The 19,948-nt window shown below is 36.7% G+C and overlaps 2 protein-coding genes across 3 annotated transcripts in view; both read left to right on the top strand.

The window, feature by feature from the left end:
• plekhh1 (pleckstrin homology domain containing, family H (with MyTH4 domain) member 1) overlaps positions 1-4,037 on the top strand; it is a 52,659-nt gene extending 48,622 nt beyond the window's left edge. For both annotated transcript variants that reach the window (XM_084742329.1, XM_084742328.1), the window contains exons 27-30: positions 56-185; positions 1,534-1,617; positions 2,275-2,421; positions 3,747-4,037. In XM_084742329.1, the coding sequence (XP_084598455.1) occupies positions 56-185; positions 1,534-1,617; positions 2,275-2,421; positions 3,747-3,899 (514 nt within the window). In that variant the 3' untranslated portion in view covers positions 3,900-4,037. The remainder of the gene's footprint in view (positions 1-55; positions 186-1,533; positions 1,618-2,274; positions 2,422-3,746) is intronic.
• A 7,979-nt stretch (positions 4,038-12,016) lies between these two features.
• slc25a21 (solute carrier family 25 member 21) overlaps positions 12,017-19,948 on the top strand; it is a 139,563-nt gene continuing 131,631 nt past the window's right edge. The window contains exons 1-2 of the mRNA XM_084743074.1: positions 12,017-12,260; positions 12,392-12,479. Coding sequence (XP_084599200.1) covers positions 12,410-12,479 — 70 coding nt within the window. The 5' untranslated portion in view covers positions 12,017-12,260; positions 12,392-12,409. The remainder of the gene's footprint in view (positions 12,261-12,391; positions 12,480-19,948) is intronic.

The following is a 19,948-nucleotide window of genomic DNA, read 5'->3' as shown; positions in this document are numbered from 1 at the left end:
TGATTCGGCTGAGATGAGATTCAAACTTTAACCACTGTTCTTTTTCTCCTTCCAGAGATCTTACTGAGCGTCTGGCCACTAAGTGGTCTATGCTACGTGGGTGCAGTGCACCCGAGTGTGTGAGAATATACCTGACTGTGGCTCGGAAGTGGCCCCTGTTTGGAGCCAAACTCTTCAGTGCCAAGGTGAAAGTTCACTCCACTTTGTTTTGTGACTGATGTTGTACTCTGTGGCTACATCCTCACTATGTTTCGTTTTAAAACAGTATTTTAAAATGAAAATGATCTCCGTCCACACAGGAAGCAGAATGTCTACTCTGCAGCTGCTTGCTTATAGGGTGCCCCTCTGCCCCTAACCCCCTCTTAAAGTTGAAGATTTGAATGTTCAGTCAGAGATCCTCAGTTGACTGAGATTCTTCCAGTCACTGTTATTTTTTTGTGAGTCAGTGTGAATTACAATATCAGGATAAAACAGAACTTACAAAATATATATATATAAATATATATTATATTAGCTGGTGCACTTTGAAAAAAAAATCTTGTCACAACATGCACTGGTGATTATCTGGTGAGAGATGGTGAAATGAATGGTTGGCCAACAAGTTTGATCTCTGGTTTTTTAGTTGCATCATTTTACACAGAGCAATGCAACAGCATGGTAGGCTTTTAACTTTACAAATCGTGTCTCTTAATCCCCACAAACGGCAAAACTCGCAGTGATGGCAGCCAAGAAGAGTGATAGAAACAGAGCACAGATGATGCACTGTCAGCCACTCCTCCATAGTGCACTCTGGAGTGTGCACTTCAGGTGACACCCTGTCAGCCACTGCACCCCAGCACACCACGTAGTGTGCAGGGTGAGTGACGCTGACATTTGGATTATATACCTGATCTATGATTCTGAAGTCGTATATCTGGCTTGATATACGACTTCAGGTGCTCAGCAGTTTGTGATCTCTGTTGTCGTATTTTGTGCTTCATAATGCACCACATATTTTCAAGGGGAGACAGGTCTGGACTGCAGGCAGGCCAGTCTAGTACCAGAACTCTAAGCCATGCTGTTGTAACACGTGCCAAAGACGTCTCTGATCAAGACGTAGTCTGGATGGCAGCATTTGTTGCTCCAAAACCTGTGTGTACCTTTCAGCATTAACGGAGTCTTCAACTTGAACGTACTGTCACTTATTACCAATTAACCTGTTTACCTTTTGAATGTCTCAAACAAGTGTCTTTGAGCAGTACACAACTTTCCCAGTCTTCTGTTGCACCTGTTACAGGCATCAAATTCAGAACAAGTGTATGTTTACAAAATAGTTCATCAGTTTTGAATATTAACTGTCTTGTCTGACTTATTGTCTTACTAGAGTAGATGTAGACTGTATGACTTTATGTGATTCATCGCTTTGAAGTCAAGCTTTCAAGCACTGGTTGGACCAGTTTGAGACCCAGAAGAAGACCCAAAGAGGACACTGTAGTGTTTACTTATCTGGATTACATCTGTAACACGACCTGTCTTTGTTTTCCCTGTCCACAGCCTGTCCCGCCCTCTCCTGTTGAGCAGAGCCAGGTGTGGCTGGCAGTCAATGAAGATGGACTGTGTGTGCTGGACTATACAATGGTGAGATTCAAACTGTGCAGAGTAAATACCTCCATCAACACTGTTTCTATCCTTTGTTGTTACAGAAAACATGGAAAAAGAGAGAACTACATAATGTTTTAACATTTTAAAATTTAGAAAATCTGTTCTTCTTACATTTACTTAAGTTTATACCTAAAAAAGTGAGACATCTTCTTCTGCAACTGCAGTGCTCAGCTGGCTGGGCCACAGCTACAGACTTTGTCGAACCACTGGTCTGGAATGATCTTCATTCTGTGGTGTTTAAAACAGCAGAGATCCACAGGAAAATAAAACGGCCGGCCTTTGATTTGACGTTGTTGACCCTGACAGGCAGCAGTTCCAACATGTAAACGATGTTAGCCCGAGCTCTGTAATTTTCAGCAGCCCATGTTGATCCGTTTCATTCTTGGTCTGGTGGGAAGCGTTGCTCATGCACTTTCAGAAAGTCAGCGAGACAAACAAAGTGAAAATCACAAGAATTTTCTGGAAATTATGTCCCGCGTCTTCACACTCAATTTGCCCCTCAAAAGAGCGGAAACCGAAATGATTTCCTAAATGACTGTCAGGCTCTATTTTGGGATCAGCAATAAAATCGGATCATACTCCCTGTTCTATCCGTTATGCACATTTCACAACGGCGCTGCTTTCATTTTTCAGCACACACTGGTCACGTACTCCTACCAGTCTGTGATTACCTTTGGTGGTTGCCGTGACGATTTTATGGTGGTCACGAGCCAGCAGAGGGAGCCTGGAGTCGGGAAGAAGAGCGTGGAGAAGCTGGTCTTTGCAATGGCTAAACCAAAGGTAAGTGTATGTGTGTCTGATTGATTTCTGAGATTCTACATTATCAACACAATCAATGCAAGAGAACTGCATGAAGATGACGAAGGAGACGAGACAGACACTTAAATCTTCTGTTTTTCACTGTAACAGAGACCCCAGTCTGCAGTGCAGGTCATAACACTTCAGGCTTCAGAGGATAAAATATTTAGCTGAAAGTATTGGATAAATTGTGAAATACATAGTATTTGTGGTTGTGGTTGAAACAGTTAGTCAGCTAAAAAATAATGGATACATTGTTTAAATAGCTAAAGTAACAGATAAATAGTTAAAATAGTTAAAACTAACAAATGTAACTAAATAAACGAGTACTGAGGGTAAAATCGATACCTAAATTAAATAAAGGGTTAAATTAGTTAGCTAAAAGTAACTTATAAATGTTTAAATAGATATCTGTGATGGAAAAACACTGTCGTTGAAATAGATAGCGAATATTAATGGTAACATATTTAAAATAGCTGAAACTAAAGGATAAAATAGTTAGCTAAAAGTTTTGGATAAATGGTAAAACAGATAGCTAAAATGAATAAATAGTGGAAATAGTTTGGTAAAGGTTATAACTAAATAGTTGAAATAGGATAATACAATAGAATAAAGCATTAATTGCTGAAATTTGTTAGTAGTGATGATAGTAATGATGTAATGATGAATGGTTAAAATATTCAGATAGAAGTGATAGATAAATGGTTAAAATGTCTTGCTTCTACCATCACTTGAGTGATCGAACCTAAGCGATTTTTTGTAGTTAATAGTGTCAAAAACCATCCAGTTTAAAACAGATTCAAAGTCAAATGTGGAACGTGACAGGTGGTGTTGATAAAAGAGCATCTGTGTTCATCTGATAAGGCTTTGTGTTTGTCTTATTTAAAAAAAAAAGGCTGGAAACCACACATCCAAAACCAGCAGCAGCCACTGAAGTGTAACGGAAATGTGGGTAGATGGATTGAGTGTTGAAGTGCTATACAGGAGCCGTGAAGATAAGGGAGGCAACATTTAGCCCTGATTTACATTCACCTGCTTTTACATGAGAGCTAATGGAGAAAACAGCTTGTTTCTCTTGTTTTATGTGCAGAATCTCGATGGAGCTTTAACACAGAGTCGTATTACTACTGTGGGCGCAGCTTAATGAGAGTAACTTCACTTTTGGTTGCCGATCAGTTGGGTTTCTCACGTCTTCTGTGAGGCACTGTGGGTCTCCAGCTCCCCGAAACCAAATGAAACACAATCATATCATCATGTTAAAGCCATCAGTCCCGCTCTGATCTGCCCCGTTTCTGCCCTCGTCCCAGATACTGGAGCTGACTCTGCTCATGGCCAGCTACATGAACCACTGGAACCCCAGCCTCCCGCCCGCCTCGCACCAGCCCCTCGGCCACTGGGACGTCGACAGCAGGCACTTCCCCGCGATGAACTACACCACCAAGGGCCCCACACTACTGTGAACTGCGCAAAAAACGAGAACCACAGAGACTGTTGGACTACAGGGAGGCGTCATGACGAATTAGTCTGCATTCATGTGGAGTGCGTCGGGTTGCATGTCTGGGTTTTTACATTTTTACACAACAGGTACTAGGAGATTATTTTTTTCATGTTTTTTTTGTAATGAAGATTTAGATTTAGAAATGTCAGGATCAGTCGTCTTAGACTATTTATTTCTACAACAAAAGAGTGTTTAAACTCTGCTTTATTTAGATGTAAGGTCACGTTCGAATTCCTTGTTAAAATTGGACGTTGGGATTATTTCTGAAGTCTCGTCACGTTTCCACCTGCAGTGTCCGTTTTTATTCTGACCTTCATGTTTTCCAGTCTTTCAGACCTCATCAAAACAAACCTGTTGTCTTCTGAGAGCTGGGTTGACTGGAATACAGTGTCACTGAATGATCACTCGTACTTGACAATGGAATATAGTTTAAATTCATTTATGAGGTACTGTGCAATTAGAAAGAGACTGATAGAGCAGGTGAGACTTCAGTTTCATAGTTTTGAGGGTAACACATAAACCATCATTAATAACTGATAAATTGATAGTTAATTTAACTTTAGATCATATTTTTTTTTGCTTTAAAAATCAATTATTAAGCAATTTTAAAAACATCAGTTGCAACCTAACTGTACTCAGCAATTTAACTTTAAAGGGATAGTCCACCCCAATATCAAAAATACATATATTCCTCTGGCCTGTAGTGCTATTTATCTAAATCTATACTGTCTTGGTGTGAGTTGCAGAGTTTTGGCTGTAGAGATTTCTGCCTTTTCTCCAATATAATGAAACAAAATGTCACTCAAATGGCACAAGAAGCATACCTTTAAAAATCTCTGCAGCATCGTCTGTTTCCAGAAATCAAGACCTGTTTGCTCAAGATAATCAACAGATCTCGTTGTGAGCAGCTTCATGCACAAACTATTTTCTTTCTGCAGTAGAATCTACCAGAACTACTTTCTTTCTAACAGAAACAGAAGGCAGACATCTCTATGGCTGATATCTCTGAAACTCACACCTAGATGGATAAAATAGCTCTACAGGTAAGAAGAAAAGTGTGTTTTATTGATTTTGGGGTGAACTTCATTATTAGCCTTTAACAAAGTGTTGCAAATATTTGTTCCATTTCTCTCTAAAAGTATTTATACTAATTTAATCAGATTGTAATTGTGATCATCTCATTCCAGCTCTGACACAGTATATAATTTATAAATTAATTATTTTATATTACACAAACTATTGATAAGATAAAATAAATTATTGCATTATTAATAATTGATAAACATAATTATAATTTGATGGTTTAACAGTGAAATAATTATAAACTTCAGTTTAATTGCTTTAATTTACCACTTATTAATGACGGTTACTATAAAGTGTTGCTGTTTCTAGTATCTTAATTTGATATAATCCATATAATATTACTCTAATTTAGAGCTGCAATGAACAGTTGTTTTCATTATAGATTCATCTGATTATTTGTCCATAAAATGTCAGAAAATAGAAACAAATGTCTTTTTTTGACCAGCAGTCCAAAGTCAAAAGAAAACTAAGAAAGAAAGAGAATATTCACGTTTGAGCTGCTGGAGCGACTTAATAATTGCTTAAAAGAATTAAATGATGAACTGATTATCAAAATTAGAAGACCAGTCAGTTAATTATTGTTTCAGCTGTTCTTTGATACAGTTTGGGTTCTTCTCCCAAAGAAATTAAGGTCATATTTAAGGTACCTTTTGTAATCTGTTTCTGTTGTTTTAATTAGACTTGTCTCACTTTTTTGTTTTTTTTTAGCATAAATCAGGTCAAATAAAAGTGAAGTATGTGATCAATGTGGTCCAGATCTGCTATCAGTGTAATGTTACTGAGGTACATAATACGTGGGATGGGATATAAAAAGGTATATAACGGTGATAAACTGTACCTATAATGCATCTGTGAAATTTTAGCAGTGCAACGTGTTCGTATGTTCATTTTTCTGATTGTCCTCTAATAACATAAATTTCTCTTCAACCTTCAAGACACACAGCAGATTCATTTTCAGGTCAGTTAGTTTTTTAATAAGCAACAAACAAAAGGAGAGAGGGCAATTTTTTTTTTTTTTAATAAAGAGCTACCGAAATATTTTAATGACTTGAACTGTTTTGGATCAAACCACTGTCTTGCTTGTGTCCATATTAGTTATTTATTTTATTTTCAACTTTTTTTTTTTTTCCTTTGGCTTTTGCTTAAAAGGTGATGTTTTCCACAGCTGTCACATTTATCTTGGAAGACCTTAGTTTTCTTTTTGTAGCAGAGTAATTTAAGAGCAGAGTATGTTTGGTTAGTGTATCTGTACTATAATGTTACAAATGTTTGAAAGGTGATGTCTTTATGTTGCTTTATGTTGTATGAGTGTGTGATCAATAAATAAACGGCACAATCCTGTGGTCCTGTGTGTTTCCTTGTATCTTAACCCTCTGCGGTACACATTATGGTGCCAGCTGGTAAAAGAAAAATGTAGTATATTTCTGATAAAATAGATCAAGTAAACATTACTTGAAGACATTTTCAAAAGAATAATTTTGGGGGTAAAATTTAGGGTACTAAGAAAGACAGTTTATTATTATTTATTACAACAATTATGGAAAATAAAAAACTATGCCATTAAAATGGTAAAACATTAAAAATAAACTCTTTTCTGAAGTTTGTTTTTCCTGAATGTTACCTTCAGACAACATTGTACCGTTGTTGAAAAGCCTCTGAGGCATATTTCAGCAAACTATCATAACCCTCCTCAAAACAAGACAGTCAGTTTCCTGCTGTGCGTCTCGTCTGACATACAGTATGTTGTTGTGCTGCTGCCAACTTTGACTCACTGCTGCTGAGTTAAAAAAACAACTAATAATAAAGTTATCAATGCGTTTTACAGCCTGTCACAGTTGTTCCCGGGGACTGTGTCATGGTGGGTCACAGGAGATTTTTTGTTTTGGGCCACCAAATAAATTAAAGTCTATGAAAGAAAAGTAAGATTAATATCTGCAGTACACCTTTTACAAAACATTTAAAAAAGTCAACCTGGATGCATTTATTTCTCAGTTATAAAGCATTAATAAGAATTAATATGAGATAGGTGATGTGGAAATGGCAGTAAAAATGATGGTCCAGTCTACTGAGAGTCAGAGAGTTAATTTATTTGTGATTTGCAGTAGGTATTACATTGGAAATGGTTTGCAAAAGCCCATAAAAACACCAACAACACATAAATCACACAGACAGCATGTATGACAATAAAAAACAGTACAAGATAAAAGGAAAAAGAAACAAATGCATGGATAGATCAGATGAACAACCTTGCTGAAAAGTAAAGCACACAAATAATAGTGCACTAATTAAACTGCAAATGCACAAATGAATTTATAAAATGTTTACGTGCATTTGTATATGTGACACTCCTGTGTGAGTAAAAGCAGGAAAAAGTGCACAATATTTAAAGCGCACAAGTTTTAAAGCGCACTCTAAATTTAGCTGTTATTGCTGTTGTTCTTCATTTTTGGGGTTAAGATACTTTTCAGTCATTACAAAAAGTTCTGCAGCATTTTATATAGCCCCTCTAGACTCTAAAGTGTCATGATCATGTCTGCTCTTGAACACATCAGTCATTTTCTTGTCCTGCAGCAAAACCGTTCATTGGCTTTCTCTCACAAAACACGTTTTGCCAGCCTCTGGATGATTTATTCAGAAAACACAGGGTACATGCAATAGTAAGAAAATTCATATTTTAGTCAAAGCTCCTCGTGGAAAATCCAAACACTGTTTCTACACACTATACCAGTAAAAACCTTCTTCTCTCATTCGACACATCCATAACTTATATACTTTACCCTGTGAGCTGGTTGTACACAGCCCGCTCAGTCTGCATGTTTTACTGGAGTTGAGGTTAGGGGTGGAAGCTGTTCTGCTTTTTCTTATCCAAGGGGGTCAAAGTGGTAATGGCGTTTTCCTGCCAAATATATGCTGTAAATCCCACGTTTTTATGGCTCGTCTGAAGCTCTTGTTGTTCCATAGCTGCTCTTGTACAGAATGAAATGCTCGTTATAGGCCTCACTGCTGAAGTTCTGCATGCCTTCAATGCTCATCAAAAAAGAAAATAACTTCTCTAATTTTTCCATGGTGCAACGCAGCGCAGGCCGCATGCTTTATAAGAGTTTAAATCAAATTGAATTTAAAGTAAAAGATTCCAGTGCTGTTGAATAGATGTTGCCCTGACTGTAAACCCTTAACACTTTTTTACAGGCTGACTGTGTCACTGTGAATGTTGTGTGAATTATGACAGAGGCACGATTTGAAAAAACAATATTTAGCTGGAAATAAGAGGGATGTATGTGCGTAGTTTAAAACTTATTTTAAATAGTAAAAAGCCTTGTGCTCTTTCATATCAGCATGTTATTTCTCCTTCCATAAAAAACACCAAAACAAGCATCTTTATTTCATATAAGGTTGTAATACTTGCATAGTTACTAGTTTTATCAATGAATATGCCAATAATTTGTCATTTAACTTTAAATAACACAGGTTTGTCTATAAATATCAGAAAATAGTGATTTTTTTTAAAAAAAAAAGCGCAAATGATTACCTCTCGTAATTCGTCCAAAACCTAAAAATATTCAGTTTAATATCACAGAAAACAGAGAAAAGTATACGCATCAATACCACACTGCAAATGTACTCTCAAAAAAGTGCGTAAAATACCAGCAACATGTACTCTGAGTAAAAAGTACAAAGTAAAAATATTAATTTTGCAAAATACGTCCATTCAGAGTTTTACATTACTGGTATATTATTACATACGAACATGTAAGCAACATTTTACTGTTGTAGTTGGACGTTGTGAACAACCTCATGTACAGTTTAGTTGATAACAAAAAATCTAAATCTGTAAAGTAACAAAATTAAAAAATAATATTAAGTTCTTTTGTTTATTTGTACTGAGGATGTGGATTGTATCCAACATGAATCTGTAAAGTAGTAACTATAGCTGTCAGATAGTCAAAAGTACAACATTTAATGGAAAAATACTCACAACCCAAAACTGTACTCAAGTACAGTACAGCAGTGGTGGACGTATTCAGGCCTTTTACTTAAGTAAAAATAGAAATATCAGCCTAATAATGTATGTCACATTATACAAGTATAACTCCTAAGGTCAACATGTTACTTCAGTAAAAGTACACAAGTATTATCAGAAGAATGTCCCTGATAATGTATGTATGTATGCTTATATTTTTCTTGTCAATGTCCTATTTTTCAGTTTTCATTTCTGCAGAAGGTGGAGGAGTTACACATTTAATGATCACTGGTAAAAGAGACTTTGTGTGCTGCTCCTCCTCCTCCTCCTCCTCCTCAGTGATCTCAGTCTATGGATGAGAGTTGAAAGTTGAAAAAACATACAATAATTTCAAGGCGGCTTCCTTCTTTAGACCTGTTCTGAATCAAACTCAAGCGCTTACAGTTTTGAAATAAACGTAACAAAGTTTTGGCAACCTATAACCTTCTTTTGTTGCGATAATTTACTAAAACTCAAAGGTTCAAGTTTATGTAAAAGAATATTATCTGAAATAAACATCAGTTGCTAAAACCTTTTCAAAACTTAAGAGTTTGATTTGGGCTCAAAACTCCAGAATATATATTGAAGTAAGTTGCCTTGAAATTTAGAGTTTTCTCAACATTTTTGTTTTTACAGAGTACAGTATCATATCAGCTTATCACATGCTTTCTGTAAATATGGTTGTCAGATAAATGTGATGCAGGGAAAAAGGGCAATATTCCCCTCTGAAATGTAGCGGAGTGGAACTATAAAGCAGCAGGAAATGATCATTCTTAAGTAAAGTATAAGTATGTCAAGTACAAGTACTTGAGTAAATGTACTTTGTTACTTTCTATCACTGCAGAAAAGCAGCAGATCCTCTGACGTCAGAAACCAGCATTGGTGAATTTGCTCTTTGCTTGAAATTGACTTTTTTTTCATTTATTTGATGATCAGTTAACTAATCCATTAATTGACTGATCATGTCAGACTCACTTTATCTTGACCTGACATGTTATCTTTATCATAACTTTGACCTTTAACTTTAACTTTGATCTTGAACACGCTGAAGCTCCAACATAAAAATCAGTCTAGTATTGTTTTATTGTAGGTGAACTGCCCCTTTAATTATCCTGTTAACTCTTTATTACTTCTGTGTTTCAGTTAACTATTCACTTCAGTCCACTGCAACAAGTGTAAAATCTACAGAGATGCCATTTTATTGTAACAGGTTTGTGATGTCAGTTGTCAAAGTGCTGCTGATTTTTCAAACATGATTGAGAATAAAACTTGTTGAGCTGCGTCAGTAAAACAAACAGACATTCCTACTTTATACTCCTCTGATTTCACACAACAGTCAGCCGCTAAAGGAGCAGGAATCTATATGTCTTTAAAACCTGAGGTTCACATTACATAAGCGAGACGGGGGACAAAGGCTGTATGTGCTTTATATAAGGAGCCTGGTACTGTAAACGTCTCTTACACAAACCTGCCAGCTCCAGGGCCATTTTTAGAAATTTTGTTCAAGGGCAAATTCCACTTACATGAGAATTCACTGGCCTGTGCTCCTCGTAAATCTTCTATATAACCTGCTTTAGAAATGTGCTCTCAAATCTCCATTGATTATCAATATTTGATAAATTGCATGCTGATACGAGTTGTGGCTTTGAATTATTTAGCCAGGCTTCACTCTTTTCTTAAAGGGACACTCTTAAAGGGGATCAAACACTTCATTACACATTTTGATAATATTATTAAAGGCATTTAGCAAGAAATGTTTCCTGGCTCAAGCTTCACAGAAATGAAAACTTGCTGCTCTTCTCTCTTTCGTGAGACTGTAAGCTGGGTGTCTTTGGGTTTAGTGAGACAAAGGTTCAATGTCACCTTGAGCTCTGGGAATTTGTGACAGTATGGAAGCCGACGTCTGCCAGTGTGGTGAAAAATAAAAGATCCTGGAAATCACTGTAATGATTCCTTGAAATAGTGAGTTGGTATCTTAGAATAAAGACTTTGATACTGAGCCATTATTGTTCATGTTGAGTATGTTGAGACACTAAGTAAATATTCTAAGATTTAGAGATAAGTAAGTCATTATTTCGAGATTTTAACTCATTATTTCGCAAAAGTATTTCATTATTTTTGAGATACCCCGTCATTATTTTAAGATTTAGAGAGAAGTAATTAATTATATTGAGATTTTGAGACGAGTAGGTCATTATATTTGAGCTGTTATGTCATTATTTTGAATGTTTCTCAGAATTTTGAGACACTAAGTCTGGGGTTTTTTTTATACTAAGTCAATATTTTGGGGGATTTTGAGATAAGTAAGTCATTATTTTCTAATACTAACTCATTATTTCATGAAAGTTTTTCTTTATTTCGTGATGAAGTCATTGTTTCAAGATACAAACTCATTATTCTGAGCTATTAAGTAATTTAAAGAAAGTTTTTCATTATTAATACTCGATCAATCTTTTTTTCATCACACTGGCAGAAACTGACTACCATATAACAGGCATTTATCACTACTGTCTAACATTTTATGGATTAACAATTAAGTAATTCATCAAAACAATAATCAAAACATTTATCAATAATGCATATAATTCTTAATGGACACTTGCAAACCATGTAACACATCATCTAATCTGAGCTTCTGAATTAGGTTGTCAAATGACAGATTATAAAACAAGTAAGACAGAAAGTTTTATTTGATGAATCAGACTGTGTAACATGCTGGAACCTGAATCTGGGAGCATGAGAAAATCCTGTTTTACACTCCCTCTGTCTCTCTCTGGACTGCTTTACAGTTCAGTAGATATAAATATTACACTAAAGGAAAGTAAGAATGCAGAAAAAAGATGCCTTTAATGTATGTGTACAGTAAACATACATTTAGACAATGTCCAGACTGTAAATGTACATTCACGAGGATAAAGTGACCTTTGTGCGCATAATGGAACTGTTTGCCTTATATCGATTACTGGTAAGGAAGGGGTCATGGCTTATCATTTTTTTTTATTTACAATATTCAAGCTCTTCATGGCTGTGACTGTGTGAGGCAATGGGAGGGTAAATGTGAACCAGCAGTTTGGAGGTAATTGATTCCATATTAGCCTAGCCTAGCCTGAGAGCTGCACTCACAGATATCACTGCTGCGCCGCTGCTGCTGCTGCTACAGGAGACACTCTGAGCTAACTAGACCCTGAGGACAAGATACAGCTGAGACACCGCACTACACAGCAGGACAGGGACAAGCAGGTACGCTGACTGTTCATCAGGGCTGAGGCTCACTGTTATAGCAACTTATGACACATGATAAATGAATTCGCGCGAGGCTACAAGTACAGATAACTTCTAACGGTTTTCTCCCATATGTCTGCTTTGATAAGACACCTGAAACAGTGAAAATGACAGCCACAAAGCCACGCAGCATGCTCCGGGAGGCTTCCCATCAGATTATTGCCGGTGGATCCGCTGGTAAGTCCGACAATACTTTCGCTTCATCTTTTTGAAACGACTCGTTGAGGTTACGCAACAGTTTACAGTAAACAGCGAGCACGCTGCTGCTGCTACAATATGTAGCTTAAAGTTAGCTTACATGCTACTCGTTTAACTATACAGCAGTGACGCCCCCCTCATTTGCATTCCCACGGAAAAGACGGTACAAAATGTTTCTGGAGGGAATCGCACATGCGTCGTTAATCGACGACAGAATAAACAGTCTTCAGCGGACAGTCTGTAGTTCACATGGACAAAGATTATGCGTGTGAGACCAAGATAGTTCTGGATCTCACGTGTGTTCACAGCGGAGCCGCCAGTTGGCGCATGCGTGCAGCTGGTTAAGAAGACCCGCGACAAATCTCGCGAGAGTGTTCATTTTAACCCGCAGCATGTTCTTTCCCAGAGCCTAACTAAGTGTTTTCTGTCCATAAACCTGCCCAGATTTTAACCTCAGCATTGTCACATAATAGAACATGAATGCACAGTGAAGAAATAAGGTGAACAAATTTCAAGTTTCTCAAATCTAGGAATCCCACCTAGACATGATAAATTTGTATTTATTTATTTATTTATTTTTGTATTTAACTAATTCATTAATTAAAAAATATATATTGAAGTTTCAACCAGTGGTTCAAAGGGGTTTATTTTTGTCTTCTTATGTATTTTTGTGCATGGAAATTATTCCAATATTAATTTTTCAAATGTTACACTTTGAAGCTGGTCTTCAGCTCAGTAGAGAAAAGGTATTGTTAGGGTTTTATTGATACTGATATCAGTACTACTTATCAATACGGATACTTATCAATACTTTTGACGATACAGCTCTCATAATTTGGTATATAAAACAAAAGCATGACATATAAGATGTGACAAGATTCAGCATTTATTTTATCGTGACTTTTTTTTTTTTGCAGAAGTAACAAGTTAAATTGTTTAATGAGTTTTCTTTTTCTTTTTTTTCTTTCTTTTTTTTTTTTTTAATGTTTCGCCCTGTCAGATGTTTATGTAACAGTACATGAATACTGACAGCAGTATTGTTTGTCCAGGAGCGTATCAATATCTTGGTTCTGACCAGTTACGAATGGGTACCAGTTACTACAATGCCTATTAACCTATTAACCTATTAACATGGTGTAAAGTAATATTTATATCAAACTATTTCATTTGTAATAATGTCATAATGTAATTTTATTAGCCGATTTCATGTATCTGAACATTGAGATCACAGGACATGAACAAGTGATGTTTGGCTCCGTAAAATGCTTCAGACATGACATTAAATCACATTATTTAGTTTTTTTTTGTCAAGATGTTTAGTAATACTGTGTATATATTTAGAATAATTTGAGAAATTTTAACATGAATCCAAAATGTCACTGCTTGGATTTGAAAGCGCCCATGGTTAGAGAAACACTCTTATCCTATTTCCTAAAAATTTCGGCCGCCATGTTCAAGTATCAGCGTTGTTGCAATTCAGGTTACCGCCACCAATGGCAGCACTGAGCACACAGGTAGTGACTCCGGTCAGTAAGTGAAGAAGAAATTTCGCGCCATATTTGTTTTTTATTTTGGTTTATTTTTTACTGTCCTGTAAAGTTACTGAGGTCAACCCCCATCTGTTCTCGGATTAATAATATCTGTTGATACTTTGCACCCTCCTAACTTTGTTTTTTCCTCCTTATAAGTCGCCAAAAGGTTTTCTTCCGTGTGGTGAGTTCATACTTACAATGTTCTTCCCCTGACAACTTCTGTGAAATGCTGAGACATTGAACTGTTAAAGGAGGACAGCTAAAGATTAGCATAATGACAACAACATCTGTGGCTTGTACAGGCTTCTGGATTTATCTGGCAATGATATCAGACTTGTGAGACATTTCTAGTTACTGAACAAAACGGCGACAGTCAGAGACACTTCACTGTGTGCGCTGCGCCATTGGTTTAACCTCACTGCTAGCTTAAGCTAATTATTTTTTTCTTTGGACACATCTGTCTTTTTTGTGTGATATATTGAATGTTGATTGGTGTTTGTACTGTTGCTGGCTGTGCAACAAATTTCCGCTCAAGGATAATAAATATTACCTTGGCAGTGAAAATAATCTGTCTAATCAAGCTAATACACAGTTTCAATGGTCTTGATTGATGACTGGCTGCCATCATAGCACCTGTTGGTTAGCTAGGCTAAGTAAAGCTGCGTAAGCGGCACAGCCGTGGAACAGGTAATCATTTTTTTTTTTTTTTTTTTTTTACAGAGCAAGCTTTGTGGAATTAGTTTAATCATGAGTGCAAACATCTTTAGTTTAATTTGAATCCATCCATCTGGATGCAGGTGAGAGTGAAGGCAAATCATGTCTAACCAGGAAGTGAGCAGAGGTGAACCCTCTCGTTTCTTCACGCCATTAAACCTCACGTTAAAATTCCTACACCCGGCTTCACTCTGTCTGTAGTGACTGAAAATTGCATAAGACGGCTGACACGTTGCCAAGTTGTGCTTCCTGAAGCAAAAGGGCAAAGTAAAGTCAGTGTACGTTTAGTGTAACTTAAATAGTAGTTTGGCTTCCAAAACGATACATAAGGAAGGCACGTGCAGTTTTGGTTGCAGTGCCAGAGATTTACTTCCTCCTGGATTTATAACCCATATTATTTACCACAATTTACTATCTTATTGGACAGCATACAGGTAAATTGTCTATAGAGTTAGGTAGGCCTAGAGAATGGCTGAATTACAACCATATTGGCCATATTGCGATTTTGGTAAAGTTTCAATTCATTTTCTATTTATATTTTAATTGATACTGCTTGCCATAATCTGGTGCAAAAAATAAAGACATCACACAAGTTAAATGTGTTTTTGCACTTAGATGCATTTTGATCAAATTTAGTAAATTGAACTCACACTTTGGTGCATTTTGTCCTGTCAGCTGTTTAACATTACATAGATATAGCGGTATAATTTGTCCAGGAGTTTATTAATATATTTATTTATTAATATATTGGTACTGACCAGTCAGGAACCTTTACCGGCTTAAACTTTATTTTGTGCTAAACTTTTGTCATACACTTTATGTAAAAGAGTAGGCCAAAACCAAAGTCGAGGCTGGTAGTCAATCATTTTTACAATCCTCAGATCTTTGAGCAAGGTTGTGAAAAATAATGGTCTGAAAGTTGTTATATGAGGTGTGTTTCTGAAAATGTAGTTTTGATTTTGCTTGTATTGTTAGGATATATAGGCAGCAAATTAATCGAAAAACACTTTGAACGACTGCAGTAGGCAGCTGAGATCTTTCTGCAGGTGTGTGGACAGTGTGTAAGATTGCATTCCCACGGAAAAGACGGTACAGTAACTTTTTTGTCCACCAGTCAAAGGGCAAGTTATGCTTTAATTTTACCAGGCACTTAATAGATTACAAATCCTTTTAGGCTGGTGAGTGAGCCAAACTCATCATCCATTTGCATGTGCTACCAGTGACTGGCTGGTGGTTGTCTGATATGGGTGTGGAAGATCACTGTGATCTGTGATAGTGTGAATGAATATGTATTCATTAACTGTCATAAACAGTTACTGTGTATATCTCAGTCCTGTATTGCTCTTTGCATGTGCAGCTCTGTGACCAGCAGTCAAGGATTGTGGTTGTGTCTGTATTTGTGGAATGAATGTCATGCATTCGCATGATGTGGCTGCTCAGAATAAGACTTTGTTGCATAATCGTTTGAGGATACATGAACCGTTCCCGTGGAAATCATTTTGTACAAGTTGCATATCATTTTGTACAAGTTGCTTACTTCTTTGTTTCACTATCTTACATGAGCCTTAACATTAATCTATGACTCTATATAAAGTTTTATATTTCAATGAGTACTTATTTGACGCTAAATTGTTAAGTATCTTATACTTGAGTCATGATGTTCTGCTCTTCATTTGTGGAGTCGCATAACTGCTGCTAATGCTCTTTTTTGCCAGATTTGGTGTCGAGCATGAAATGTTCCATGAAGAAAATATAATTTGCAACTACAGTATCATGTTCCTCTCATCTTATTTGTGAACAACAAGTAACAATATGAAGTTATCAAACGAGCATGCCTGTGAAGGATTATTAAGAATAAGAGAAGGGTAGACTGTCTCATTATGGTGTCAGTTTTTTCTCTTTTTTTTCTGCAGCACATCAGGCCAACAGCTGTAAACAATAAGGACCACAAAACTCTTTCCTCATGTTTGTAGTCTTGGTGTTGTTTCTGTGCTCACTCACCACACTGATCAACACCGAAGGGCGTTTTTCATCTTTCTGTCCACAGTGTCTTTAGCAAAGGCTGTCTAACTTTGGGATGTATTGTTAGTTTTCATATTCAGAAATCACAATAAGACAATGTTACTGTTCATCTTTCTTTAAGAGTTCCCTATAATATACATTTTTGATATTTTTCAAGTGCTTGCATTTTACACATGGCTTCATTATAGGAGTATTTTAGTAATCAAGTTTTATTTTATATAGTCAGATTTCCATATATAAATTAGCATAAAGTATCATACAAACTATAATGCACTAAAATCAGGACAAGTGACTCATCAGATGCTTAAGAAATCTCTTTCCCAACTTGGTTTGTGGTGAACACTGTGTTCTTTTCCCTCCTTCTATTAACAGATTTTCAGCTGTGGCCTTGAAGTGAATCCCAAAACATTTTCTCTGTTTCCTGCTCTTCTCCTACGTTGCTTCTGGATCTCTGTAGCTTGTAGTCTGTCTGTAGCTTGCTTGTCTGTTGTGAAAATGCGACTATTAAGGAGTTAAAGTGGTGTTTCAGATGTCACTGTTGTCACAGTTCCTGTGGCTACTGACAGAGGCTGGTAGGTCCTACATTTCTTAAACGAACGGTTTACTTCTTAACTAGAATTTATCTACTCAGTAGTACAGTGTTTGTTCCAAACCTGCCTATCCACAGTGGGCTGATCTCGTGGCCTCGTGCTGCTGCTGCTTGCAGCTTGAGAACAAAACATTAACATTAAAATGCAAATTAGCTCTTTAGAATCTCTTTTTGATTCATTGATTAATCTATTGACTAATTTATTGATTATTCTATAGATCATGTTTTTGTTACTCTGTTAATATAACATTTTCTCAAAATAAATGTCAGAAACTTGTCCCATTAATACTTAATACTCCTGATGCCTGATCAAAGAAATAGTAATTATAGAGGATGTTTATAATAGGTAAGCCAAAGATAGACAGGAGAGGGGGGAGACAGAGGGGGGGGAAGCAGAGAGGGGGTGACTTCCAGAGTTACCATGATGCCTGAGACATGATGCATGATGAGTCTAGTAACTTTATGTCAGTGCAACACTTTTCATGAACTGAAGAATCAGTATTTTTACTGTAGTACTTGACTTAAAAGTGTTCATGCAGAGCACTTACCAAGCTATGATGACATTTCCACTTTGCAGAGCTTACAGAACCCAAACCCTAACCACGCTGCTGGGTTTCTGTCTAAAATGCTCCCATACTTTAGATGATCAAGAGTGAGGATTTTTAGCCGCAGCTTGTAGTCTGCTTTGACTGGGCACAGCCATCTTTGCGACATGCAGCAGCTGTTCGCCTGTTTATTCAAACTGTATTAATATTGATTGCGTTGTGTGTTCAAATTGCACTTCCGTGGGTCCCCAGAGATACACATGCCAAGTTTGAAGTAGATAAGATGAACGGTTCATGAGATAGGCAAGTTGCATACATGCAGAGATTTCTTGCTTTATAGTTAGATTAGTTAATCCACGTTACAGCCAGTAGAAATGTGTATGACACCCACCTCCAAGTTGCCACTCCAAAGCTTTTAAAGTTAATGATGTAATCTTTTTACTGTTCCAAAAAAATCATGCAATGTCAAGAGTTTCTCATAACAGTTTGTGCCGTATATTGCAGGTGTTTTACAGTGGAATGACTACCCTTTGATTCAAAAAGTCCAATATTTACCTCATTTTCTCCAATGCTTTGCTTACATATAGTACAATGGTTTATTTAAAAAGGAACTAACAGTGGCTCCAAACTGTAGTAAGTGCAGCGTACTGGATTTTCTGCCATTGGAAAAATACAGACTACAGACCAAGAGTTTACTTGTTTGGCACTTGCTTTGCTTTTTATATTTTAGGTGCTCTGCAAAGATGGCTGCATTGCCATCAGCAGTGTATGCTGGGTCTATGTGTGTCAGTCCTATGAACTTCAGTTGACTTCTCGTAGATAAAGACTTTTAAATTGGCAATGAACATTCATTCATTATAAAGTACTCAGGGTGCAACTTGTCTCGGGTGATATTTTTATGAGAAAAGAGGTGCTATACTGAATGTTTTCTAGCTCTGTTGCTTGTCCCTCCCTGTTTACACCTCACAGGCCCCCTGGGTCTGACAACCTGCTGTACTCGACCTCCAGCCAGAGGCTGATGGGCGTTCGTCTGTCCTCACCAAAATGATGAGACAGAGGTTCTAACCCTGAGCAGAATGACCACAGTGTTTCTCCACACCTTCACTCCACATCCCCTCCAGAGGCTTTTTTTTTCTCTGTTAACGAGGATGAAGACAGATTGATGTTAATTTATGTGTGAGTTGGTCTTTCGAGCCTGTAAGTTAAATGTAAATCAAGTGGAAAAAAGCTGCATTAGTATTCTTTTAAGTCATCTGTGCACAGTTTGTCATTCTGCAGTGCATCAGTTATTTTACTGTGTTGAGTGTGCAGTTTCAGTGATATTAGTATCCATTTTGTTGTGTGCATACTTAAGAGCTGACACAATTAGTTGATTAATCAATAAGTTAGTTGACAGAAATTGATAATTAATAAATCGATTTAATCTCTTTTTTTAAATCAACGCCATACAACTGTTACACCTCACAGCAGCTTCAGAATCATTTTACACTGAGCTGTAATATAGAGACTGGCGCCCTGAAATGGGAATGAGGTTTTCAAGGCACTATTTGTATTCACCATGGTGGTGCAGAAGTGAATTGCACTTTGAAACTGTGGGAAGGCTCCAAGTGGCAAAAAATACAATTTTTTGTATAATAGGGCTTTCACCAAAAGTGCAGAAATTTCTCTAATGAGTAACAGAATAAATCTGAGGGTTTCAATGGAAATAGGCTTAGCTCTTTTCATTGATTGTAATTTACAGTGATCCTAATTTGATCATTGATTGACTTCATTATTTTCACACCTAAAAATTAAGAAAAATAAATAAATAAATAAATAAATAAATACTCACATTGGATTACTTAGAATAAAACCCTCGAAATAGCAGCCTAAACTGAATAGTAACTCTAAAGTCCATACTTTAACAGGCATTACCCATTTTGTCCACAAGGTGGTAGTAGTTGCATACTGTATCACTTTTCCTAGTAAAGGGCTGTTCTAACTTTTTAGTGGTTTGGTTTCACTCAAAACTTTTGGATACAGGCAGGCAGAAGTGATATATAGCTG

Source organism: Lutjanus erythropterus, chromosome 18 (assembly GCF_056507025.1).
Source record: "Lutjanus erythropterus isolate fLutEry1 chromosome 18, fLutEry1.hap2, whole genome shotgun sequence".
NCBI lineage: Eukaryota > Metazoa > Chordata > Actinopteri > Lutjaniformes > Lutjanidae > Lutjanus > Lutjanus erythropterus.
The sequence above is the reverse complement of the archived record's forward strand: the minus strand, read 5'-3'. Positions and strand labels throughout refer to the sequence as shown.